General features: G+C 50.0%; 1 protein-coding gene across 5 annotated transcripts; it reads right to left on the bottom strand.

Annotated features, from left to right (window-relative positions):
- Window positions 1-1,357: 1,357 nt before the first annotated feature.
- On the bottom strand, window positions 1,358-26,684 carry MICALL2 (MICAL like 2). 5 transcript variants are annotated; one of them, XM_075058500.1, is made up of 18 exons: window positions 26,424-26,553; window positions 24,794-25,178; window positions 19,964-20,012; window positions 16,226-16,367; window positions 13,598-13,758; window positions 12,211-12,332; window positions 11,171-11,842; window positions 10,802-10,977; window positions 9,893-9,968; window positions 9,463-9,578; window positions 8,790-8,939; window positions 6,284-6,339; window positions 5,657-5,780; window positions 4,965-5,055; window positions 4,510-4,583; window positions 4,053-4,167; window positions 3,019-3,065; window positions 1,358-2,927 (listed from the first exon to the last, which is right to left on the bottom strand). In XM_075058500.1, exons 4-18 carry the CDS (start codon window positions 16,308-16,310, stop codon window positions 2,830-2,832), a joined length of 2,163 nt encoding a protein of 720 aa, XP_074914601.1. In that variant the 5' UTR covers window positions 16,311-16,367; window positions 19,964-20,012; window positions 24,794-25,178; window positions 26,424-26,553; the 3' UTR covers window positions 1,358-2,829. The 5 variants fall into 5 exon arrangements, with proteins under 5 accessions (XP_074914601.1, XP_074914598.1, XP_074914600.1 ...); XM_075058497.1 differs by lacking the exon at window positions 24,794-25,178 and having other exon boundaries at window positions 26,424-26,683; XM_075058499.1 differs by lacking the exons at window positions 16,226-16,367; window positions 24,794-25,178 and having other exon boundaries at window positions 12,211-12,327; window positions 26,424-26,684.
- Window positions 26,685-26,906: the final 222 nt, after the last annotated feature.

Raw genomic sequence — 26,906 nt, 5'->3', positions numbered from 1 at the left:
GAAAATAACTGAAGTCAGTCTTGAAGTCAGCCTCACACCAGCGCATAACCTCCCGTTCCCGGTGGCATGGCGAGGAAGGCTGGGGCCCTGTCTCCACTCTCGTTCTCAATATTTCTCTACCTAGAGACCATGTAAACCTTTTAAACCCACACAGCATTTCCAGGTGAGCCTCATATCCCTTAGACCACGGTTATCATCTCCCCAACAGACTCCAGATGGGAGAAGCAGCAGAGTTTTCCCTTCAAAACCTCATCTTGCAGGCGGGTAAGCACGTATCTAGCAGGTGTAACGAGTGCCTGCTTTCTGGCAGCAGTTGGCCTTCTCACTAAAGCAAACCCTACAGCAGGTCAAACCACGCACGCATTGCCACTGCAGGGCCCCCGGGGTTGTTGCTTAAGCATCTTGTGATCACATTCCTGCATAGCCACATCTCCTGCCTGCCTTCGAGGTGGGCAAAGGTTAAACTGCGCTGTGCCTCCTGGAGAGGGAAGGATTGGATGAGTTTGGACAATGCTGCCACCCCCAAATACATACAGCCTAAACTTCGCGAGGTTGGAGAATCTGAGCCTGAAAAGATGAAAGCCCAGCAATAATAACAGCCTGGGATAGCTGTAGGAAGGGGACCCGCTTATTAGCAAGGGTATTTCTCTCCTTCGGCAGAGGTGGTTTCAGCTCCCTCCCTCTCAGCTGGCAACCCACACAGGCAGGTTTAATTCTGGGGATTTGCTGCTAACGCCCAAGTCTGGAAGAGGGGCCCTCCTTCCTCCCTGCATGTTTACACACATCCCCAGGAAAGAAAGAGCTTCCTGACAAGCAGACCTGGATGGCAAGGCACAGCACACCAGCCCCTGTGGTCAGCATGTCTCCCAAAAACAGCTCGTCTTCCCCTCTGGGCAAGCATGGGCCAACACGGAGCAGTGTGGTGACAATGCTTCCATCAGCGTTTTACCTGATGAAACTGCGGTTCAGCCATTTGGGTCACCAATGCCACATACAACTACGGCAGAACAAGCTCTGCCTCACATCTCCCCCAGACTGCTGGCTAGGCTGGGATCTCACAAGGCTTGGGGACGTGTGTGATGCTAAAGCAGCAAGGGGGAAAATACACTTACCTGAGAGCCAGGGGGAGTTTGACATGTAAACGAAATCACTGAGAAACCCCTTGGCACTGCTGCTCTCCCAGGACCTGCAGCTGGTCTGCGAGCTCTGGGCAGGGGAGCCTCTCCATCACAGGTACGCCAAGCTCCTGCTACCACTCACAGCTCCGGAGAGGGATCGTCACTGCTCACAGCGACCCGGGCAGCCCACACCCAGTAACCCACATCCAAACTCGCACTGGGACTCCGAGATTTGCTCCAGCAATTCTTTATTGGAAGAAAGCGTAGGCGGGTACAGGGTGCCCCACCACATGTACACACATGGCACACACTGTGGGCACCAGGAACCCCCTCGGGCACTTGGTACCTCACGGAGCACACCCCTGCGGTGCCCGGGGCGGGCTGCTTGGGACAGAGAGTCCCACTGCCACCTCGTGGGTAAGGGATGCATCGCCTCTGCTTCGCCACAGGGCACAGCGGGCAGCAAACCTCCTCCGTGCAAAATCTGAGGCCCTGCTGGAGAACAGGACCCAGAGAAACCTCAAAGTACCTGGCTTGGAGGGAGGAGGGAAGTCCACACATAGCGGAGCTAGAGGCATCATGAATTAATCTGATCTTTCCCTGTCTGTCTCTATTCCTGCTCCCCAGGTTGACGGGGAAGAGAGGATGCTGCCACACAGGGCAAGTGTCTGGCTGCAGTCACTGGACTGAGGGAAGAGTAGAGAGACTCGCTGCTGACAGCCCAGGACCTGCTCTTACTCTCCTGGTCTCACCAAGATGAACCGCAGCACCCCTTGAGGGCGCTGGCTGTCCAGGGACGGAGCCTCAGGAATTGAAATGTTGGTCCCATGCAGAAGACTCATGGGTGAGGTAAACCCATTAATTCCCTTCTGCTCCCAGTTAGCACCAGGTTGTTAAAAGAAGACTTCTGTTCATTTTCAGCAGGATCGGCCACAGACAATGAAAACCCTGCTTCACTGTGCAGTCAGAGAAATAAGGAAGCTCCCCCATAGAGGGAATGAAGCAGTGAGCAACCCTCATGGCTTTGAGAAAACAGCCTACAGCAACTCCCCAAAGGAGGTCTGGAAATAGAGCACTATTGCTGAAACCACTCTGGGTCTAGGACATCCCACCCCATAGATACAGAGGTGGTTCTGCTCCCTGCCTCACCCCAGCTGTGGGGCCTGCAGCTCCAGTTTGCATTGGTGTAATAATGGGGAGACCCTCGATCTCTCTTGTCTCATAGCACCTCCCTCTCTGCATCTCTGATCCCGGCCAAAGAGCCACAGCACATGCAGAGAAGGAGGAAGGGAGGCAGAATGGCCCTTTTGCAGACCAGCACAGCATCCTTGGTGCAGCCCTGGCTGACATGAGTGGGGCACTGTGGGGCGACATGCAGTGCCATGCTCCTGCATTCAGGACTGGAATGACCCGAGCATTGGATAGGCAAATTGAGCTCTGCCCTCCTGAGCTGCCAACGAGGCTGAAGCCAGCACTGAGCTAGATCCAAAGAAGGAAAACAGTCTTAAAAGTCCATCTTCTGCAAAAAGTATCCTTGGGCTCCATACCAGGCCCAGAGGGGATTCACACTGTCCCTTTGGTCTGCAAACCTGCAGTCTCCATGTCAGGGAGCAGAGGAGCCTCATCACAGTCCTGCATGGCTCCAAGAAAGCAGCAGTGAGGAAGGAACATACCTTTGATAGACCTCTCTGGGCCACTGGGCAAAGGAACATCACTCCTGAGCCTTACTCTTATTTTTCTGCTTCCATATTTTGGACAAGCGGAACTTGTTCTTCTTCTTCTCTGGCTCCTGGCTCTCAAGAGATCCATCTGCAGGAGAGGGAGCAGACACAGAGCAGGTTGAGACCCACAGCCCCAGTGCCACCCAGTGCAGCTTCGTAAGAGTAGGAAGGGCCCTTACCCAACCTCTGGATCATGTCTGCCAACATCTGGTCCTCCTCTTGCTCTCTGTAATGGAACCGCATGGCATTAGAAAACTTTGCTGTTTCATAAGATGGTAGACACTGAAAACCATGCAAAGACTACTGTTATTCCCCCAGACAGAAATGACCAACCTCCATAGCATACTCTGAGAACGGTGCAGGAAAAAAACCCAAACAAAACAGCTAGAGGAGTCCTAGACACTAGCAAATTGCAGCTGGTTCCCTTGAAAGCAAGGGCCTGTGCGGGGATTTCCAGACCATGGCAGTCCAGCACTGCAACAGGGAGGCCCTTCCCCCAGCTGGCTTATGAATCATCGAGTTCTCTGAGTTGTGAGACAACACCATACTGGAGGAGATGAGTAAAGGTTGAGACACCAGGAGCCTGGGGTGCTGTAGAGGTGCTCTCATCGTAATCAGGGACAAACATGCTGCTATCTCCTCGGGCCTGGGCAAGACCAGAGCCAAAAGCCTGGGCATTGCTAGAATCTTTGAACTGGAGTCAGTGCCCTTAGGTCAAGAAATGGAGGCTGCTCACAGCAACAGGAGGCACAAATCCAGCTACTTAACACAGCAGTCTTCCTTTGAACTTGGGGAGGATCCAACTCTCAGCTACAGTTGTTCCTTCACTTTCTGCAGCAGACGAACACATTCCTGGCTTCTTGTTCCCAGAGTCCTCCTGCAGCTCCCATGCTGCCTCCATCCTTGCCATCTCCAGCCTCTCCCTCTCTTCGCCCTGCCTTCTACATTTTCACAGCCCTTGTCCTCAGAGCAGCATTAGCTTGAGAGCACTGAACATGGCTGCGGTCCTGATCTCAGTTTCTAACAGCTGCCAAGGAATCAATGGCAGCAGCATTTAGGACAAGATGGTTGGTGACAGGTCACCACCCACCTCTCATGGAGCAGAAGTCTGGATTACCACCATTCATCCACCTCTGCAGCCTGGGCAGCAGAGGAAGTACGATGGAAATCATCCCTGCTGTTGGTTCACCTCCCACCGTCTGAGGGCCCTCACCTGAGTCTGTCCTCATCCAGGCACTCCACAATACTATTCCGATCATTGACCGTGTTTACGTATGACTCCAGCAGCTCCTTCTCTCGCTTCTTCTCCATGGGTGACTTCAGTTCCTCTGCACAAGACAAGGGAAGCCCATGTCACAGCTATAGGCGAGTACCTCCCCATTGTGACTCCTGCCTCCACCCTGGTCCAGCAAGTCCCTCTCACAAGCCCAAATTTTATTATCCTCATGCTCTGGGGCACATCTTACATCCCCTCAGAAAGCACAGGTGGGTTGGATATTACAGAGTCTGCACCTGACAGCTTGACAGCGCAGTCAGGAGACACCCTGCAGTGAAACTGCAATCCCTGGCAGTGTCATTCAGATCTGAAGGACATCCCAGGTCTGACATGCAGAGTGGAGTGCTCCACACAGCCAGGGGCCAGCAGGACTCTCAGTGCAGCCGGTCCCTACCTGGCTTGCTCATGAGGTGTCTCAGCTCCATCTCAATGTTCCACTGCTGCTCCTCCAGCTTCTGCTGTTTCATCCTGGAAGGAACCACAGAAATGATGAGTTACTGCCCCTCCATGCCCCAGCACTGGACCTTTCTCATATTGTGCTTATGTCTCATCTCTGCATTGCTGACCACCTGGGTATGGGTGGGTCGAGGGAAATCTTCATCATATTTGTAAGGTCTCCCTCCCCACAAACTTATCACAGACCCTGGGTGCTAATCAGTGCTCAATCAGCGTTAGCCATCAGCTAACACATCAGGATGCCGGCATTTCTCCCAGAGATATCCTCAAGCTCTCCTCATCCCACCAATTGGCACATTATTTTGGGGGGGCTGCCACACTTCCTCTCCTTTACTGCTTACTGCTCACAGGTAAAGTGCACAAGCAGACAGGTGAATTTCTGGTTGTACTTACTTGTACATCAGCTCTGATTCCTGTCTGAGCAGCAGCTGTTTCTCATGGATCAGTTTGAACCAATCCACCATGAGGGCATCCTCAGACTCATCTGCAAAGGAGACAAAGTGCAAGACTCCTTTAGAAGCTGCATCAGTTCAGTCACCCTGGCTCAAACATGCAATCACTTGAGGGAGAGCCTAGGATAACTTATATAAGCCACAGGCAACCTGAAGTGAAAACAGCTCATCTTTGGTACTCCTGGGTACAAGAGAAAGGATGCAGATCACTCCCTACAGATTCAGGGAAGCTGCTCACAGATACTCTGATACATGGCACCCAGCTCATCTTCCATGTGGCCAGCTCAACTCTGCCATTCTGAATGAACCCACTAAGCCCTGTGAAACTGGAGCCAGCCATGACGGCCAGTCTGGCTTGGGATCCAAAAGCCAGATCAATAGCAGCCTTCCACTCCCAAAACTCCCTGATCCTCAGCCAAATACACACAAGATATTGCTCAACCAATAGGTTAGGAAATAGCCAGAGAGGGTTCAAAATTCCCAAGGCTTTATCTTGCAATACCAGGTACCTTTGGCAAGCTGGTGTCTCACATGTAGCATGAGCTCCTAGAAATGGAGCGAAGAATGCCCAGGGGAAGGACATGAGCCTCACACCTCCCCACCATAGCAGAGCTGGCCCCTGGTCTCCTTTACCTCCTTCACAGCCACGCAGCTGCTTCTCCAGATCCACTCCTTTCAATTCCAGCTCATCCAGCTGCTTCTCAATATCACACACCTTCTCCTGGATTTCCTCCTCAGGGAGGTAGTCTGGGTGCAGCTAGGAAAACAAACATAGGACCAAATACAGCTCAGTGCCCTCAGACTGCCTGCTGAGGTCACAGCCCCAATAGAGATGGGAAATGACATAAGGAGCCCAACTGCAGAGCCACATCCTGGAAGGGCCAAGTCAGCAGAGATGCAGAGCTGGCTGCTCCTAACAGAGCAGTGGCCACTGCAATGTTACAGTGCTGTGATACATTCGCTGTGAGTGATAACATCTACTCACACTTGTCAATCCACAGACATTCTCCCTTCTTTGTTGTGGGATGCAATGTCTACCAGAATTTTGTTTGGCTTTGTCTTATTCCAGCTTCTATTGTCCCCCTGCATGGGAGATAACCGGCAGTCTATCTTGTGTCTGCCCCAGAACCTTTCACCCTTTCCCTGGGAATTCAAATAAACCCTCCCAATAAGACAAACTGAGATATGTCTTGGCAAGCACTCCAGCAGGATACCCAACAACCCCAGCCTGTTCCCCTTTTACCTGGTTTCCAGCCATACCTTGGTTGGGGACACTGCTTCAGGGCTCAGGGTGCTTTTTGGAACAGAGGGTTTAACTAGAAGGGAGAAAAAAAAAACAAAGAATGCCACAACAAACTTTAAATAATTTTGTGGTGTAGGACAGTGCCTACACCACCAGAGAGCACAACAGGTCCCTGCCACCCAACAGAGGGCACTGATGACACACATTCATCAGCACGCCTGATAAGGTGAGAGATGTGTCCGCAGGAAACAGCACAGCCTGCTTTACTCCTCGTGGCTGGACACTCAGATACCCTCTGGTCACAGGGTGCTGCTTTTGTCCCCAGGGCATAGGCAGTCACCTAACTCAGGTGTGACTTACAGAATCATAGAATCATTTAGGTTGGAAAAGACCTTAAAGAGTCCAACCATCAACGATGTCCACTAAACTATGTCCTGAAGTGCCTTGTCTATGCGCTTTTTGCATACCTCCAGGGATGGTGACTCAACCGCTTCCCTGCGCAGCCTGTTCCAATGCCTAAACTGGGACCTTGCACCTGAGAATATTGACTTCCATGTTCATCCATTACCTTGTTAAAACTCAAAAGATATTTATTGTGGCAAAAGCCACCCCTTATTAAGCTTCCGAAGGACAGAACAAAAATACTGGGTTACTGTTGCAGGAAACACCAAGATATACTTAAAAATGCCCCTCTAGTGCTCTTGTACAAAGAAATATCAGTAAATACTGATGAAACAAAGATGGTCTAGGGGACCTTAGCATAGATCTCAGGAAACTAAGGTTCAATTCCTTCCACAAAACACTTCCTAAGTGAGAAGTCCCTTGTGCCCCACTACACAGCATTATTTAGGCCCTGGACACCTATTAAAATCAATCCTTAAGCAATGTGTATTTGTTCCACTGTGCCTCAGCTTCCTCTGCCCAACTGTCCTGCAAGGATAACTACAGAAGAGTGTGAGGTATTCGGATACCCGAGGGGCTGGGCTGGATAATTACCACAGAGAGAGAACAGAGGCGTACGTGGATGATGTGATAAGGAAGGAAAACTCTAGTATCAAAAGAGCATGGCTATAAGAAAGGCAGCAGTGGTGCAGGCTCAGCACACACAAAGAGAAAAACAGGAAAGACACACTAGGGGAGCCTCATGAGAATCTCTGGCAATTGGTGCTGACTCAAGGAAGAGCTCAAGGACAGGTCTCCAATTGCACAGCCCTTTCTCTATTGCGTTTTCTAGGAAGAGTGCAAAAGGACAAGATGCGGGTTGTGGCAATCAGCTGTGTTGTGCCTGCACTGCTGGCCTCTGTCAGGGTACTCTTCCCTCTGGATGCTACTGGTTTGCTGCCCTGTACAGTACCTGTGACTCACACTTCTCTTAAAGGTTCCTCCAAGAGGGATCAGGCCTGCCACAAGCAGTCTGCTGCTACTGCCTGAGCAACACCTCCCTCTCCCAGCATAGCCCTGCATCTCCAGGCTCCTTCTGAGTGATTTCTGCAGCACCTCCAGCCAAGGCAGAAAGCTGCACCACTGATCATGAGAAGACGGTCACTGGAGGGGAACAGCTAGTAAAATGACACTCTCCTGACCAGCTCAGGGTCTGATATCCCCTGATATCCTCAAGTTCTGTCTTGACAGACCCAGGATGGGTTGGCTGCTTGCCTGCAAACTGGAATAGGACAGTTGGCAAGAAAACCCTGGAGCCTCCTTTCTCAATAGAAAACACTACCTACGCCAAAGAAAACAAATGATCTACAGAAATGCTCACCATCTACAGCCCCACACAACACACACAGGATTAAGGGCAGGAAGGGTAGCTGACTGTTCACAGCAGCTTTCTGAGTGCTGAGGTAAAGACATATACAGAGGAGCAACAAGTCTGTCTTTAATTCACAGGCTGCCAAGTGACAGCAGCAAGAGAACGGCCTTTCAGATGACAGACTTGCACACACGTGAAAAATGAGGGAAGACTGCTGGGAAAGTTTCCCATAGCAGGCACCCCCCAACAGCAATCATTAAGCTTTAGAAAGATGGAAACTGGATTTAGAAACTGGATTAAGGGTAAGGACAAACTGGTCAGAACTGGTCAGGACATCTTTGAAAGTCCAAGAAGCAGCAGCCTTGGCGTGGGTCCCGCCAGCTGCAGTCCCTGGCTGACAGTTGTCTGCATTCCTTTCATTTCCCAAAGCCATTCAACTGGAGAGGAACAGAGACATCAACTAGGTCCCCATTCCCCAAATTAGGAGATGGTCCTCTCCATAGCCTTGAGTCTTAAGAATGACAGGGCAGTGACCTTGACAAATCCCTGTTTTAATTTCTTCCCTTCCCACTGAATTCTCTGGCCTGGCTGGTTCCTGCTTAGGCCAAGCTGGCTAATAAAAATTAACGACACAGATTTTTTCCCCCATGACAACAGCCACAGGCTTAGCCACAGAAAACTCGGGGACACATCTCCCATACTGACCACTCAGGCTGTTCCCTGACAGTGCAGAGGAGAGAGTGCTTTTAAGCAGGCAGAAGAGACCTTACATGTGGTAGTGCTTTTCTTCAACTGGTTGCCCTCTTCCTCCTTCTTGGCAGAGCTCCCAGGGTCTTCCCAGCCTTGCTTTGAATTCTGACAGCTCCTGACAGTATCTGAGCTGGGGATCAACTTCTTCTTCATGAATCCACCAGATGAAGCTGGATTAAGAAGCCCAGACAGGTTTTGGGTAAGAAATTTCAACCCTCATCTCATAAAAATCCCTTTACTGCCCAGCATCTCTGGCACTCACCACTAGCCACCTTCATTTCTAGTCCTAGTTCGCCTCTTTTGATGATAGCAAGGGGCACAAGCCCAAAGGAAACAGGGAGAAACCACCAATTACAAGGCCAGAGTACAAGAGAAGGGTGGAGGAGAAGAATAAACAGTTGGGAACCGTCACCAAGATTTCTCACCATTACACATTCATGCAAGACAGAGTAAGCAAAATCTTGCTAGCTGTCTTGCAGAAGAAGGGCACCCTGTGAGGACCAAGTCCCTCTCCTTGGGGAAGGACAGCTCTCCAAATAAAGGCACCACAGGGCCAAAGCAGGTGCAAAGAGCAAAAATCCCTGAAAGCAAGGCACAATCTCCACCAACACGTTCCTTACATGTGTCTTGCAGCACTAATGCCTGTCCCCTGCCCGACTAGCAAAAAGAAGGCAAAGGTTATATCCTTCATACCAGAGTCCTGCTTTCCTGATGGGACAACTAAGGGACTTGGCTTTGTCTCCTTGTGTGCTGGGCTCCCTGTTCCCACCTGGGAGTTATCAGTAGGTTTCTTAGAGCCACCTTGGTCTCTGCAAAGAAGAAAGACAAAGGTAGGAAACCATCCTTCTTGCAGAATGGTCCACAGGAAGAGTTCTGGACATCCTGGGCTGGACCTCCAGCTGGGATGGTCACACTTTTCTAATCAGAGTCCAGCGATTTGAAATATGCTTTCCCTCCCCAGAAATGAAAGCCTTTGCCTTTTCCATTAAATTGCTGAAAACAGAAGCATTAAAACACAGGAGCTCTTCCCTCCTATGCACACACAGACCTGCAGCAACAGATGTGCAAGCACGGACATCCCCATTCACTTGTCATGGAGAGCCACTGGCTCCAAGACTCTTACTTGTTGGCTACAGGCTTCAACCGAGATCTCCACTCTGCTGGGCATTCAGACTTGTCTTCACCAACATTCATGCTTCCTAGAGAAAGGAACACAGCAAGATAGTATCAGATCCAAGAAAAAGAAACAAGCCAGATTTGAGTCACAGGAGAATCTTAGGAGATAAGCCATGCACTAGGGTAGATACTATGATGTTATTGCAGCAAACTAGCACCAGTTCAACAAGTTTAACAAGGACAGATTCACATACAATAGGTAGTAAATAACTTTGGTGGCATTTTGCCCCTCTCAGCTCAAATGCTTTAAAACCTACGCAGCTACAGAAACAGCCGCAGTGTAAATGAACAGGCACATTCAACAGCAATATAACACAAACAGCTCAGATCTCAGAGACCAAAGGATGGGGTAGGAAAGCGGAGAGACAAAAACCGCACAACCTCACAGCAAACTGCAGACAGATACTGCTTCTGGCCCAAAAAAAAGACAGGCCATCTAGAAGTGGTTGAAACACTGGGAACCCCAGAACAGGATCCCTTGGCCCACTGCTCAGTCACCACAGTGGAAGCTCAGTTCAAAACAGACAAGGAGGCTGAGTGAGTCCGAGCTGCAATCACAGATTCATTCTGGGAAAGTCTACCTAAGCCTCTGAAATCCACCATGATCCCAACATTTGATGACAGCTAGTACAACTTCAAATACTTGGTGATCCTCAGAGAAGAAAAACTTGCCATGCTAGAGGGAGCAATTGCACAGGGACAAATGGAGGTGTGTTGAGCACCAGAACTCAGAAAACCCTTATGTGGACAGAAAGTATAGGAGTTACTGACACATTGATTGTACTGGTCCAAGAGAAAGGCATAGAGTTGGCATGCTGTGTCCAGGCAGAGCTGTATGTGAATCAGTCATCCTCACCTTTGATGCCTTTTGACTCTGGCTTGTGCACAGGGTCAACAGGTTTGCTGGCAGCCTGGCTCTTGGGCAGAGGGTCTGTAACCTTTTCCTGTTTTAGTGCTGTGCACCCTGTTTTGCTGGACTGTACTTTTGGAGCTGGACTCTGCCACTGAGAACTGGTGGGAGAAAACTTGCCACTGCAAAAAAAAGAACAACTTAGTGAGTCTTTTTGAAAGGAGGGACCTTTTTATTGGCCTCTGTTCCAAAGACATGTCTTTAAATCTCAGCCACAAAAGCAGTCAGGGAAAAAGGAAGAAAGATGCAGGGACTTTTCCAAGTTATCCCAAGGATCATCTTGTGAGAAAAAAGGGAAAGATAAATAGTACTTACCTGCTGAACGCTGACAAGCCAGTGGAACTGAGTCCCCCTGGCCTGTTTGGAGAGGTGTTTGATCCAGCCAGAGCCTGTATAATATTGTTACGTGCCTGATCCTTCTCAGCATTCACTGGACTGACCTCAGTAGTTGTTCTGGCAGAGGCAGTTTTACCAGGGCCATGAGAAGTAGTGACTTGGGTTTTAGTGTCAGAGGTTTTATTGCTGGAGGACTCTAATGACCGCAAAAAATTTTCTCGGGCTTGCTGTGTTTTTGCTGTGGAGGTTGTCCAAAAAGGCCCTGATGGGGTACCTTCATGGTGATCTGTTTTATTTCCCAACGGGGTACCTTTGCAGTCATCTGATTTATTTACAGCTGAACAGGACCATGGAGTATTTACACTTCTGAAGCCAGAGCTTCCAGAAGATGAAACAGATGGCTTGGTTGAATTAGCAAGGCCTTCCTGGCTGGGTTTCTTCAACACCTGCTCCGGTTTCTTGGGTTCTGCTGCTTTCTGGAATGCTCTGGCAGCAGTAGGGGCTGGGGTACTCTCAGGTTTGTTGCCGGTGCTGCGGAGACCAGAGATCTGGACATCGTCTGGCTGCTGGTGGCTGGTACAGATGAACGTACCGGGCTCGGGCCCAGCTTTGTAGCTTCCAGGGAGAAGCACGTTCCAACACTGCCTGCACCTGTGGATACAAAAGTCTCAGAAAACATCCTCCAGAGCACTGGGAGGCCATTGACACACAGCTGAGAGTGCAGGCACAATTCCACTGTCAGCACAGGGAGGGTGAAGGTAGCAGGCAGTGGAGCAGACCCCGTGTGCACATTCCTCGGGCACCAAAACAGAAGCTGCTGATAGCACAGCCTGAAGTAGGAAAGGTGTGGATGAAAACAGACCTGTGCAAAGAGTTTCCCCTATGCACAGGTCAAGAGCAGGCCCAAGTTGCCTCTACTCTGAAAAATATGTCCCACACCACTCTCCCTCCAGTCCCAAATGAACCAGGCTGCCCCTCTGCAACCCACAGGCCTGTGCCCCCACTTTGAAAAGCTGTACCTGAAGCAGTTCCTGTGATAGAGCTTCCCATCAACCAAGTAGCGCTGCACCAGGTGCACATGGTTCCTACAGATCCCACAACTGCTGCTAGGGATATTCCCACTCTCTGCCAGGACCCTTTTCTGTGGGGAGAAGCAGTGGGTGAGCAGGCAGCACCATGGCCCTGCGTACAGCTATGAATCCCCCAGGTAGGCAAGTGTTTGGCATGCACAGCCAGTTGGCCAGGACAGAGGAGTGATATCCAGAAAATCCCTGCTCCTGCTAACCCATTGTTCATACAAATTTGTCATGGTTTCAGCTGGGACGGAGTTAATTTTCTTCTTAGTAGCTGGTACCGTGTGTTTTGGATTTAGTGTGAGAATAATGCTGATAATACACTGATGTTTTAGTTGTTGCTAAGTAGTGCTTACCCTAAGTCAAGGATTTTTCAGTTTCCCATGCTCTGCCAGCAAGCAGGTGTACAAGAAGCTGGGAGGGAGCATGGCCAGGGCAGCTGACCAGAACTAGCCAAAGGGATATTCCATACCATAGAATGTCATGCTCAGTACGTAAACTGGGGGGGAGTTGGCTGGGAGGGTGGATCACTGCTTGGGCATCGGTCAGCGGTGGTGAGCAATTGCATTGTGCATCACTTGTCTTTTCTTCGGTTTTATTTCTCTTTTTTTTTTGTTATATTCCTTTTCACTACTAATATTATTATTACATTTTCTTATTATTATATTTTATTCTTACTGTAGTTATTAAACTGTTCTTATCTCAACCCACGAGTTTTACTTTTTTTTTTCAATTCTCCTCCCAATCCCACCAGGAAGAATGAGTGAGAGCTGTGTGGTGCTTAGTTGCTGGATGGGGTTAAACCACGACAGAAGTGGAACAGCCCTTGGGATGACAGAGTAAGGGGGACTTGTTCCCACAAAGTCAAAGGACCAGAGTGTTTTGTCTGTCTGTGGGAAACTGAAGTGCAAAGGTCTCTGATTTGAATTTGCTGGGAAAGGGCCTTACCCTTCTGAGAGAGGAGCTTCCCTTCTTCCACACTGTTTTCAACCCTACTCTGCTTTGAAACTGTTTCCAAGAATTTAATCAATGTTTTCTAGCAAAAATAATACATTTTGTTAAAAATCTCCACCCCCAAGATCTAGGAACAGCACAGCCGTGTCCTAAGACACCCATGTCCTATTCACCACTAGATGAATCCCAGCTGACTGATGGCTTTCCAATGACTGCCACCTGAACCTGTGCAGTAACCAGACCTCTGGATTAAATCCCCCATAGCGAGCAGAAAATTTAGAGACTAAGTCCCTACCACTAGGAGCCTTGAACTAGCCTAATATTCTAGCTCAGTGAACAGATTTAAGGTATAAAAAACACCCCAAAACACATTTCTTACCGTGGTGACTGGGGATGTTTCTTTTGGCTTAGCTCTGGCTGGTGAGTGAGCAGGAGGCAGTTTTGGTGGCACTGGCTTAGGAGGCTCTGAAACAGCTTTCTTCCCAAGAGGCTGCTCCTGAGGTTCAGAGGAAGGACGCTTGATTCCAGCCATGCCTCCAACTGAAAGAAAGGAAGAAGGGAAGATTTTAAGGAAACATAAGGAAAACCCATGGGCTTAGGAGTAATTTACAATGTAAGAAGATCCAGAAGTGCCTGATGGATAACATGCAAAGCATACATGGAGACACAGGCTTCCTTCACAAGCAGTTCTGTAGTGGAGTGAAGGGCAAGAGGCAACAAGTGAATTTTACCAACATTCAGCTGAAACTGCTGATTTTTTTCTTCTCAGGGAGTTCCAAGGAGGGGAATGAAAAAGTGGAAAAATACAAAACACCATCCATCAATGGTGTGAACAAGACCTTAGGTTTGTACCTGGCCGACAGTTTGGCTGGAATCAATCACCACTGAAACAGGCACTACTGTTAGGTATTACAGCTAAGGAACTGAAGCACAGACAGTTTGCTTCGTTCAAGTTGCTGTGCTCCGACTTCCTACACACCCTGAACCTTCACTGCTGTAGGCGTCCACCCCACATCCCAGCTGGGACTCTCATGGACCAAACAGGCTTGTTGAATGCAAAAAATGACCACTAAAAATGCGTAATTCTTCAACAAAGATTTGGAGGTGCCATGGTGGTGCTGATGTGGAAATCAAGACTTGCCACAAGAAGCCTGCAAATGCCCAATCCTGTTTTCTTTGCAGATGAAAGAGAAACCCTCAAAACTCACACCAAGCGGAGAAAAGAGAATCTCCAGCACACTTTGGTCAAGCAAGGAATGATGCCCCGTGCCCTAGGAAGTGCAGGGAGACTTCCCTGGGAAATAAGGCTTCATGCACAGTTTTTACAGACAAGACCACTCATCTGTGTCAAGGGGATGTTATTTTTGCATGACTGCCTATTCTGAATGAGATGTCTCGGTGTTCCTTGTGGGATACTTAAGCCTCGGCTTCACTTTAAGAGCGACCAATTAAATGACCACCCGTCTGAAAAGAGATTATACCCTTCTCAGTAAATACAGAGAGAGTCTGGACAGGGAGCAGAGAGGAAGCCCAGTTCCCAGCAGCCTTCTCTCAAGAAACCTAGCTATCCAAAAAACCACACAGGGCTCTTTTACCACAGCGACCAGTGGACTGGTGACAGCTGACCCAGCAAATGGTTTAGACTCAGCCTGCCCCCTCACTTCCCACTTGTGCCATTTATCGAATTCCCAAAGCCTAGCACAAAGATGGGTGGCTTCACCCATCTTTGGTCAAGTAAATGCCTGACCCCAATAAAATATTGGCCACTTGCCATCTCTGGCCTCCTGTGTCCTGCTTATTTCATGGTCCTGCTGGAGCCCATTTGAAGGGCAGGACGATGGTATTAGGAGTTTGCTTGTTGTCAGAGGGCACATTCCTGGCTGGGCTCATTTTCTGTCTGAAATTGCACTTTCACCCCAGCAACAGGAATGCAACCAGCACATTTTGCGGGACACTGGAGAGTATAAAAATGTGCTGTGCTTGATGACGTGGTAGGCAAGATGCTGGAGGGGAGGGGACAAAGACCCCAAACTGACCCAGATTCCCACCACTTGGCACAAACACAGTGGAATTTGTTTGACTTCATCAGAATGGTTTTAAAACAAGAAACAAAAAATGAAGAAGGGGGAGGGAAGAGCTTGTGGAAGGAGAGAAAAAGCATGCTTAAATGTGTAAAGAGATGGAGAAGGGGGAAGAGTTTAGATATTAAATGCAGTTCTAAGAGTGAGTTGTGCTTTCTTTCCAAGATGTAGGACATTTTCAATACATATCTGTCTTCTCCATCTAGATTCACCTTAACTAGTTAAGTTATTCATGTCCCACTTTCTAAAGTTTCCTCTGGAGGAACCTGTGAAATTGGTTTATCGTTTTATTTCATTTTGTATGCGCTTAAAGCCAAATATAAACCAAGTTTACAATAATGTTCCTGTGAGCCCAGATAAACTCTCCAGTACGTGAATATAATGCCTTGGCAGCTCTTTGGCCTGTTTCACGTTTGAAAGAATTGCTATCACAATTATGCCAGTTAAGGGGGTCATTTTCTTCTACTTCCTTAAATCAGTACTGCTGTGCTGTACAAGCCCCACCATCGATGCTGTTCCATTGGCACAGCCTCACAGACAAGCTCGGCCTTGTTAGACTCTGTGTTCTCACCAACCCTCCAGTGTGGCAAAGACTGGAGCAGGGATGGAGGTGCTTGAGAGAGGAAAGCCGGGGACTATGCAGGGGAACCTTCAGTGCTCCTGTCTGGCTGGACCGTAAGAAATTTTAGATTATATTTTAAATTTTAAGGCACTAGTTTTAAAGACAATGCACAGCCCTGTGCCCTTCCAAAAGCACTGGTGCTACTGTAGGCTAGTGTGTAAAGAGTTCAAGTCCACTATTGAAGTTCTGGTACCAAAAGGCCTCTGTGCAGTCTGTTTTGCTTTTCCAAGCTTGTTAGGAGGCAAAGGAAAGCACAAAAATAAGCCCCGATCCTTCCCGCCCCTCCAGGGAATATGGTACTTACTAGGAGACCGTCCATGGAAGTAGTTATAATACTGGGAAACATAGGTGAGGATGCTCAGCCTGTCTGGTACCCTCAGAGCAACCATATCCTCTGCATCCAGCAAGGCTGGAATCCCCAGCTCCTCCTCCGCCACTCGAAATGCCTAGAGAAGGAAGGAAAAAAAAAAGGGGGGGTCTTGTCCAGCCCAGGCAGCAGAGCTTTTCCTCATCGGAAGTAAGAAACTCCACTGCAAACAGCCCCCCTCAAATAGTAACTCTACTGGGGAACAGCTGCACCAGTTTAACTCCTACATCGTACGGCCGTTACAGGAACCAACGGAGTCATGGCTTCCAGCCACCACGTTGAAAAATTCAGGCAGGGAGCCAAAAATCTGGCCTGGCAAGCTGGCTGTAGCTCACTGCACAGGAACTCACCTGGGCTTCCCCTGCTCTTCCTCCAGCCTGCCTCTATCTGCATATGCACAGCTGCAGAGAGCGCCTGGCAGAAGGGGATGTGTCAGTCCAGGCTGGCAGACTCGCTTCCAGACTTCCAGCCCAACCTGGAGCGCTCCCCAATTAACGGTGCGCTGGTAGGTGTTTGCAGGCAGCTTTCTATCTCCGAGTGCTGTGCAAATGTTAAAGCTTCCTGCCTACTACTGCCTGCTCTTCCCCATCTGAAAAAAGAGGAAATCTTGGGCTGCAGGAGGGAGCTCTCTCTCCCAGACTAGAGAGGGGGAAGAGAGGAATAATGCTTAAGAATTCCTGATACTTAGCTCCCTTCCAGCTTAACCATTTCCACGCTGCCTAACATGTACTTGAGGCAAATATTGCTCTTTGTGGTGCCCTCTGCTTTGAAACTGCAGGATCAAAGTCAGACAAAGGAGGCAAAAGCCATTTTCTTTTGCCTCTGAACAAGAGCCATTACTAGAGGACAAAAAAAAATTGCAACATCCATAAAGCAACTTTACCCTTGCTCAACTCAGTGTAGGGCTTTTACTAAGGACTTTCTCCAGCCCTCTTCCTTCCTGGCTTATAGGAAAAAAATCCTTTCCCTCCCCGTTTGGAGCAACCCTTCTGAAATGCCCACACAGCAAAGGAAAACAGCACTTGCAAGACCAGAGGGACAAGGGCTACTGCTGAAGCCCACAGTGAAAGGGTTAAAGACTTGAACATATTAAACCCCTCCGCATCCGACCTCTGGCACAGACACGCACCACTGCTGGTGTACAAGCCAACCATTCCTGCTTAGAAGAAACAAACAGCCACTATTCTTCAGCACGATAATTACCATTTTTTTCCATTGGGTATCCTGGTAAAAATGTAACTGTGCTGACATTAAAAACGCTTTCAGCCAGTTACCTCCGGCTGTGTCATCCCAGCTGCCAGCAAGCCTGGCACTCGCCTGTCTCATAACCTGGTACTTAATATATTCTTTGGAGTGTTCCCCATTGCACTGGCTGCACAACTGGTCTGACCAGTGGAATTTTCGTGCTGGACATTCTTGGTGTGCAGTCTAGCGGGAACATAGGTCATGCCACCTCGTGCCACGGGTGAGACCAGTGCAACAGGCGCACCTGGACCACAAAGAGGAGGATGCTCTATGCGCACAACTGGTTTGGCTAGAACCAGGTGAGCAATGCAGACAGCAACATTAGGATGTACCATCCCCTATGCCTACAGCATCCTCGTGTTCCTAGGAGCTGCTCTTGCCTGGAGATCCAACGAGATCACCACCTAACATGGCCCATTTGTTATTCTCCTCTGGCTGCCTGCCCAGGCTGGCCTTTAAAGAAGCAATGCGTTATTTCTGCATAACATTTTTCATCAGTGCAGCTTCAAGTGCTTTACAAAGGAGGTAAGTGCCACTGATCCCATTTTGCATAGAGGAGGCAAAGTGATACACTCAAGGCCATCTGAGCCAGCCAGGCAAAACTTTCCTCTGACACAGGCTACTGCTGTATATGCTACACCATGCCACCAACCATTAGCACTGGAAGAACTGGATCCAAGGCCTCTAGAAACCTTTCTGCTCTTAATCTATTTCTTTAAATCTTTAGTAAAAAAAAAGCCACCAACTGAAATTTTTCTAGGGTTTGGGGTCGGGTTTTTTGGCACTTGAGAAGTGACACATTCTTCCTCGGCAGAAGACCTTATATGGCAAATTGCAGCCCAGACAAGATTTTTTTAGCTGAATAATACAGCCCCTGAAAAGAAGTTAGTGAATAGTGAGGCATCAAGGAGGATCCGAACAATAGCAGAGGAACAGTGCTGGGAGAAATCAGACCCACTCGTATCCCAAGGGCAGTCAGAGCAAGAAAGTATAGGAGCTAGAACGGAGAGCAATCCAAGGGGGGACCCCAGCCCAGGAGCCCACAGGGAGGTGGAGGGGTCAACCCCACTCATGGCAGAGCCAAGGCAGCAGGATACCACCAGTGAAAGGGCAACACAGACAAGTCATCCTACAGCAGGTGGAATAAGGAAGAGAGAGCAAAATAAAGGACATAAAAGAAACTAAGAAATGGATGGGGGGGCAGAACACGGGCTGTGTCAAAGGAAGGGAGCAACTCTTCTTATGAGAAGCACAAAGAAGCTTTTCATTAATAAAAGCAGCGGAGGCAGCTCGTGCAGCTCATTTCCCAGAGACAAGCAAAGCTGCCAGCAGAGCAGACACCATCAGCCCAGCTGGGGAAGGAGCAACACTCAGGGCTTCACAGCGCTCTGGCTAGGATGACCGTCCATGGCAAAGAGGCCCTGATGCCTGCCAAATACCAAACCGCAAGGGCAAAAATGCGTGGTCTGAATCTCACCTAGAGGAGAGGAACACGCAGGGCTGAACCCCAGAGAGTGTGAATAACTAACTGCTCAGATACTGCAGTCCCAGCTTGGGGAGAGGGGGGTCCATCACAGGCGCTGTGAACATGGCCAGGGCTGAAGGGGAGCGGAAGCTAAGGAGCGTGGGGGGTGCGAGTTTAGCTCTCCCAGAGGCAACGACCACCTCAGACAGCTCACTGCGTCAGACGATGTCATTCCTCCAGTCCAGACAAGAGTAAGCTGCCGTGGTTCGTTCACATCCCAATCTCCTGCCAAGCAGGCATGAAGCTGTGTGGAGCGATGCCAAGGGAAGAGAAGCATTTTAATCCGCTGCCTCTCTCTTTGTGAGGGTGAGAGGGAGGAAAAAATCCTTCCTTGGAGCACTAAGTCCATGCCTGAATCCAGGGCAGGAGGGGGTTGCCCTGCCCACTTTCTTCATGGAGAGAACAAGAGAAACTCAAATCCCATCCTGGAGTGAAGTGTCCAGGCAGGATGAGGTTTTAGGATGTCTCCACCTTCCAGCAGTCTTCATCCCCTGCACTGGGAACGAGCAGAAATTGGGGGAGACTCCCTATGCTTCCCCTCTCACACCAGCTACCTCCCAGCTCCTGCTCCATGCCTCAGAGGCATTACGTACTCAGCATGTCCATTTCCATGTTTTGACCTCCAGCATCTCTGTCAGAGTTCCTGCTGCCACAGGATACACTGGACACAGGCATCACTGCGTGGCCAGTGAAGAAGTGTGAACAGTCTGAGGGTGCTTTCAAGCAGCCAGCGAGCCTGGACATTGCTATTCAAACCAGAAGGTCAGATGCATGCAGAATAAGGCAAAGGATTTGAATACGGCACACTCAGCACACTGCATCTGCAGGGTTTCTGTTGCTAAACCACATAAGCAAGCTGCCTGGTCATAGATTAGACCAAAAGCAAAACATTAAAAGTCACTTACCAACTTGTTGTTCTCATACACATTTTCTTTACTGAGGGAGTTGAAGTTTCTGAAATACAGAAAGAAGAGAAAAATCTCAGGTTGGTGATGTAGAGCGAGCTGCTTCACTTCCAGCTTCTTGAACCTCTCTGAGCCTCACTGGTTTGTGGAACAGAGCACCTCCTCTCACCCTGCCTTCTCAGAGATGCTCCAGAGGGAGCAGTGTGGCAGATCCCAACCGAGACAGTCACAGACCTGCTATACCTCCCAGGACAGAGACATGCAGGAGACCCAACAGGCACAGCCATCTGCCCACAGGCAGCACAACACATTTTTGGCACATCTACCCTTGCTGGTCTGACTCCTGCAGCCTCCTGCAGACAGGATGTGCTGATGCCAAAACATCCCATGCAAATTCAGGGGTTTTGCGGAGACAGCCAGGACCAACCTCTAATTCATGGGGTGGGGTTTTTTCCCCCCAAAAGGCCTTGCTCCTCTCCCACCTCAAAAAGATACACCAATGCCTATAGGCCAGAATTGCAGCACTCTCTCCCTGGAAGTACTTTCCCGTCACATCCATGCTCTTCTCCCATCTTGCAAGTTGTCTCCGCACAGAGAGAGACCTCAGCTCCAAGGAGGTATGGATCCCTCAGATGCTGCATGTATCGCACACTTCTCCAATGCACCCATATCCTCCAATCTCAGAAGCTGCTGGTTCCACCAGCACATAAGTTCTGGTTTCAAATCCTCTTTTCTCCTCTGGCAAAGCTCCACAAAACCAGCATCAGGAATCTGCCTGGGAAATACCTCTGCCCACAACACAATACTGCAGCTGGTAACACCAAAGTAGCCTGTTGAAATCTTATTCTCCTTTCCCTAGGGCTGCCACTTTTGATTTGTAATCATAACTAATAACTAAAAAGGAAGAGACAATTACTGTTTGCAGTTACAAGCCAAAGTCAACAATCCTTCCTTACTGCTGTCCCCAGACATCACCTCCCTCTTCCCCTCTCCCCAGATTAGCTCTCCCCATCTCTGATACAAGCCAAATGCCACCTCTCTCTGCACTGTGCTGGGAACTCAGAAACTGGAACCTGGCAGGACAGGCAAGAAAGCACAGGGGAGAGTGAGTTTGTGCTATTGGAAGTAGAGCTGCAACACAGCGTGCTTTCTCACCCATAGCAGAGTGTGTTCCTTTCTTAGGAAACAGCCACAGTCAGCTTTGTTTTAAACTGACTGTCACTGGCTAAACTCAGAATACAAAACTGATCGTTGGCTGGCACAGCCCTGCTCTCCAACACCGCTTCCTTCTGCCCAGGCAAGCCGGCAGGGTCAATTCCTTTCTGATAACCCAGTTTCACTTTACAATCCTTGTACCTGCTGGCGCAGAGCTAAGCAAAAGGCTGATATCAGAGAGGAAATTCCCACTGATAAACAGAAAAGGCTGCAGCAGCAACTTTGCATTTTTGTACATAGCACCTTTACAACCGACATGGACCTACCCTTGTTAGCCAGTCCCTCACCTCTGAGAGGAGCCAGGATAACTGTGTGAAAGCCAGGGCAAAGCTGGCTCGCAGCGACCTATTCATGAGACAAACACATGATCTGTATCGCAGCAGGGGAACTTTTTCCATGACTTGTAACTGCGAGGAACAAGCCAGGTCCTTTATCTACTTAGTACAGAAAGTGGAGCATTACATTATAAATAAGGGAGGGGCCTTCAAACAGGTTTGTCCATCACGCCACAGCCTATGCCTCCTCCGTGCTTCCCGCATCTGGTATTGCTCTGTGGGATAAGGAGAGAACGAATGACAGATAAGACCCAAAGGTCACACTCCCTCAAGAAGCATGTAAAGACAAGGCACATCCCACCTCTAAATCATATACTCTTTCCTGTGCAAAATCAAAGGGACTTGCAGAAGTTTTGCTTCAAGCAGTGCTCCTGCCTGGGGATTTCCCTTCCCTGAGACAATGGATTTAAAAGAGCAACAAAAATAATCACAAGCCAAAAAAAGTCTCAGTGAAACAATAGCTACAGTCATCCTGGTTTGTGTCAGGCAAGAAAATCAGCTTTTTTAAGAGACAGCTGAAGGAGGTGATTGCAGCTCTCTGCCTCACTCACAGTTCTGCTCCCAAATAAAGTCTCTTTTAGCAGGGACATCCTGAAGGCAGGAAAACATCTGCAAGAGCAAAAGGGAGCTCCAACTTCCTCGATCGTGCTGACACATAAGACATAACATATTGGAATTACCTATTTATTGTTGGTCAGTGCCTTTTGCTCCCATGCTGAATGCTGTTTGCTGTGGTAGCACGTGTGCAGCTCCACACTGTGGGGCATGTAACAGAGACCTAAAAACCTGAATCTCTCAATGGTGAATGTCTGAAATCCCATTCTGTTCCCCGAAGGAGAATGCAAACAACCAGGTTACTTGGTCATTTCAAGAGCCTCCTGCCCTCTCAGCATCACTCCTTCCCTGGCTAGTCAGGTGAACCGCTTACATATAATATTTCTTTTGGAAATAGATCTTGCTGGTACATCTCCCATGTTGGAATATCAAAGCTCTCTGGACCAATGTAATCCTAAGAAAGCAAAGCTAATACAAACGGAGAAGCAGGAATTCTCCACTGAGAAAACACAGGCAACTGAATTAATTGGAAGAGGTGAAAAATATAAATCTGACCCAAGAGAGGGCCTCCAGTGTTGGAAACAAATCAGAGTGGAGTTCACTAGCACAGGCCTAGAAGTGAAGTTTTTAGCTCCCCAAAAAATCCTTCTCTTAGCAAAAAGCGGCCAAGCATTTCTCATGCCCACAAATCTCTGTGACCACCCACTGCTCCGGCTGCACAGACCCAGTGCTTGCAAAGCACGCCACGGTCCTTTGCAAGCACATGTGCTTCCATAGAAGGAACCTCTGCTGCTGCTGCTGCTGGAAGCACTAATTCAGTTGGAAACTTTACCTCAGAGCAGACTGAGCAAAAAAAGTCCCAGAGCCAGGATGGTCCCCAAAAAGCTTCTGCCTCTCAGCACTGTTGTACTATTTTCTCTAGAGACAATAAGATATGTGCAGTCAAAAGGATCACTGAAAAAGAGTGAATCATCCTTTGCCTGCTCACAGTCCTTGAACAGAGGGTTCAAATCCAGGGTGCTCTGCTGGGAACAGGACCTTTCAGTTATGCTCTTTCCAGAGATGCAAACAACCTGGGAAGAGGGGACAGGGCTGGGAATCTCAGGTGGAAGATGTCCCTCATGTGCTCATCCTCCTCTCAGCAACCCCTGCTCCCCACTGCTCTGGTCTTGCTGGGGGTGACCAACAACAGATGAGACTCCCTGACCCCAGAACCATCGTGCCCTCGCCTACGCCTGTCACACAAACCACAACCCTGTGGAGGCCAAGCACGTGGCAGCTCTGCTTCACCCCAGCCTTTTGCTAAGGAGATGGAGACCGCAGGCAACTCATCCCCAGCACAGCCAGGGCCCTCCCTGTCCATACTGGTGACTGTCGGCCTCATCCTGCCTCACTGAGCTGACAGTGGCCTAGGAAATGCTGCTGGGGGAATGGGCACCCGCTGCTGCTCCGCTGCCAAGGGGGATTTCACAACCAATTTCCAGAACGCCGAGCTGAACACCAGCTCACAGTCTGGGAAAAAACAAGATCCCGGACGAAGAGAAGGAGCTTAATCAAAACCTTTCCTCGACATCTGGCATTAATATCCCAGTGAGCGTGCATGACTCCCCTGCTTCTTCTAACTCACTTATCAGGCCAAGGCCACTATAACCATGGCTGGAGCTTGCACAACCATCACCATCACACACGGCAGCTGCTCACCTCAGCCTCCTACCACGCTGCCACGAGGCTTCACGTCCCTCTGATGAGAGGAGCCTCAGGGCTCCGCAATCATCCCAGAAAATGGTCTGGGACCTGCCTGACACAGCATGCGTGCCTGGCTGGGGCTGGCTATGAAGCATTCTTCAGCTGGGACAAAAGCAAAATGGATTTCCATGGTAATTCAGCATGTGTCTCCACTCCCCCACAGCATCCTTGCTTGTGTGAGTGGGAAGTGAGTGGGAAATGCATGACTAATTTTACACAGCCTGCCCTGTTCACTGATAACATACAAACCGACATCAGTCAAGTTTGAGAGAAGTTATCATATTTTCCATGTTTTCCCACAAAAAAACAGGAAGGGGGGAGAGACCCCAACCTGCCTGTCCCCTGAGCCACATACCCCACAAGAGAAGACCATGATTATGACCCTGTTTTGTAATTGCTTGAAGTTTTCCTGGAAATTTCTCAGGCTCCTGCAAGGAAAAATCCCCTGCCCTCCTCAGCCCAAGAATGTCATTTGTGTAAACCAAGACGGAAAACACACTGTTGCAAAACTCTGATGCCGTGACTGAATCATGTTCTGCAAACGATTTATATAGCAGAGCTTCTGCAAACACACCGAGTGCTCCAAACACCAATTATCCTTTTCTAGTTTTACTTTCAGCATGATGCTTTTAATCTTCAACTAGGATCTTTGCTACAAGCAAGGAGAGGAGCTCAGGATAAATCACTTCAAGCCCCTGGGAAGCAGGACTCACAGCCACACGTGCACCCAGCTGCACTTCTCTGCCAGTGGCTCCTGCACCGCCAATACTCAGAAAAGCTTTTACAGATACATAGAGAATTTGCACAAGAATTCATCCCCAGGATCTGACACAAGACACCCAGCAGCCCTGGCCACCAACCACTTGAAAGCATAATTTCCTTCCAGCAGGACTTTGCCCAGCCGAGGATACACCTGGTACTTTCCTACATTATACCACTGACATTGATGAGGGAGGTCACTGATAAAAGCTTCTCTCACTTTAACCTTCAGGCAGTCTTTGCTGAGCTTGTCCAAGTCAGAAAGAGCTTCTGTAAGGTCCTGAAAAAAGTCAGGCAGAATTTCCACCGTAAAAGAAAATGAATGGGAACAGAGAGATGCCACAAGGAACACCTTCCCTCTTCACCACAGGAGAATTTATTTAAGGTATATCTATCCGGGACCCTTGATGCACAGTTCAAGGATTATAAACAACCCGCTAAACTGGTCAACAGTATTATTCCAGCTCTCAAGTCGCTGAGCCCCTGTTTACACCCATGCTCCGAATGGGCCAGCTGCAGAGTCGGCCAGGAAGCAGTCACAGTCCGTTTATGAGCAGGTCCTGGTCACATCAACCTTTCTGCCCCGGTATTTTGTATCTGCGGGACTGTGAATCAAAGGAAGGAAAGGAAATATCTGGAGTCATCTGGACACAACAGCATGCCAGGAAGCCATACACAGCAACACCACGGTGACTGCCCAAGCACTGGGAACTACAGAGAAAGTATGCCTGAAGCTCCTGCACTAACCTCCTGCTGCCCAAGCCTGCTCCTGTCTTTTCCAAGTTTCAAGATGACAGAGGGGAGACAGCAAGAGGAGATCTTCTCCTTGGGCTTCTAGCAGAAATGAGACACCTGTAAGAGAGATCTCTGCACACAAACCCAAGCAGCGGGCTGTCCTGGGAGCACGAGGAAAAAGGCAGAATTCAAGGAACAGGAGGAAAACTGCACTACAGAAAACCCAACCTGGTCCTCTACCAGCTGGACACATCTGACTGGGAGAGACCTAATGCTTAAATCAATAATCCCGGGCGGTCTTTGCACTGCTCCCTTGCCTTGACCTCCCCCTTCAACCCCCCACCTCAAAGTCCAAAGAGCCGAGGAAAAAAAAAACAACAAAAAAACCCAAACTAGGAAGCAGGATCTACATCCCCCTTCAGCGATTCACCTTCCCAGATGTTACCATTTGGGCAAGGACAGGTCAAAACCCACAGGGCACCAGCAATGGCACCAGCCAGGGATAGAAAGCACTTTGCCTCCCACAGACAGAGCTCTAGGTGGGAAAAACCAGCGATGTGCAGGAATCCAGCGGCTGCCAGGCCCTGCCCTTCTATTGTATTTTGCTTAAATAGCCCTCGCCTCCCGACTCACGAGCAGCTGAGCTGCCGTCGGGCTGAGCGAGGAAAGCCCTGCCTAAGCAAACACAAACAGCAAAGAAGGAAACGCTTTCCCAAAAATCGGTGCCTGAACTTGTTTTGCAATGGAAAGGATGCATTTAAAACGCTTATAATTCAGCTACGGAGGGAAGAAAGGGGAAAAAGGAAAAATCGAGGGGAAAAAAAAGCAGCACGCCGACAGCGAGAGCAGAGCTCTTCGCTTGGGGGATTTCAGCGTGGGTGCTAGCAGAGCTCCCGGCGCCAGCCGCCGGCCCGCAGCATCTCCCAAGGAGGAGCCGGGATTTCTGCGAGGGCCGCGTCCGCAGGGAAGGCGAAGGCCCGCGGCGGACGGAGGGCCCGGGGGTCCGCAGCTCGACGGCGGGCTGACCGCAGCCCCGCGAGGCCCTCGGGCCGCGACCGGAGGGTCCCGAGGCGGCGGCCCACGCGTCGTCCTCGACGCCCGGCGAGGGTACTCACATGAGGTCGGGCCGGTGGCGGTGGAGGATGGCGCAGAAGGCGAGGCCGTCGCGGAAAGAGGTGGTCATGTTGGCGATGCTGACGTCGCGGTAGCCCTCGCACTGCTGCTTGCACCACAGCTGCAGGTTCTGGATGGCCGCCATGGCCTCGACGGGAACGCCGGAGACGGCGGCGGGGAGCCCCTCTCTCGCCCCGCCGTGCCCGGCCGGAGGCTGCCGGCGTGTGGCGGCCGGTCGAGCCGGGGAGGAGGCGGGGAAAGGGGCGGGCGAGGGGCGGGCGGCGGCCCCGGTCCCTCGGGGCCTCCCTCCGCCTCGCCTCGGGGCCGCGCTTCGGCGGAGGAGGGGAGGGCGGGCTGACAGAAAACGGCTCTGGCCGCGGCGTGACCGGCCGCCCTGCGTGGGCAGCTGCTGCCGTGGGGCGTCGTGTGTGGCCGGGGGCCGGCCGCTTCTCCTCAGGGAGCGGGGGGAGGCAGCACCCCCCCCC

This window comes from Buteo buteo, chromosome 27, assembly GCF_964188355.1.
Source record: "Buteo buteo chromosome 27, bButBut1.hap1.1, whole genome shotgun sequence".
NCBI lineage: Eukaryota > Metazoa > Chordata > Aves > Accipitriformes > Accipitridae > Buteo > Buteo buteo.
This window is presented reverse-complemented; position numbering and strand designations above follow the sequence as displayed.

Bases quoted from the DNA above. Each gene is read 5' to 3' on its own strand.
- MICALL2 (XM_075058497.1), bottom strand. From the start codon at position 26,566: ATGGCGGCCATCCAGAACCTGCAGCTGTGGTGCAAGCAGCAGTGCGAG. The intron at 20,013-26,423 runs GTGAGTACCCTC...TCTGTATTTCAG, and splicing joins CGCCACCGGCCCGACCTCAT to AAACTTCAACTCCCTCAGTA. The intron at 13,759-16,225 runs GTAAGTACCATA...CCTTTCTTTCAG, and splicing joins CTTCCATGGACGGTCTCCTA to TTGGAGGCATGGCTGGAATC.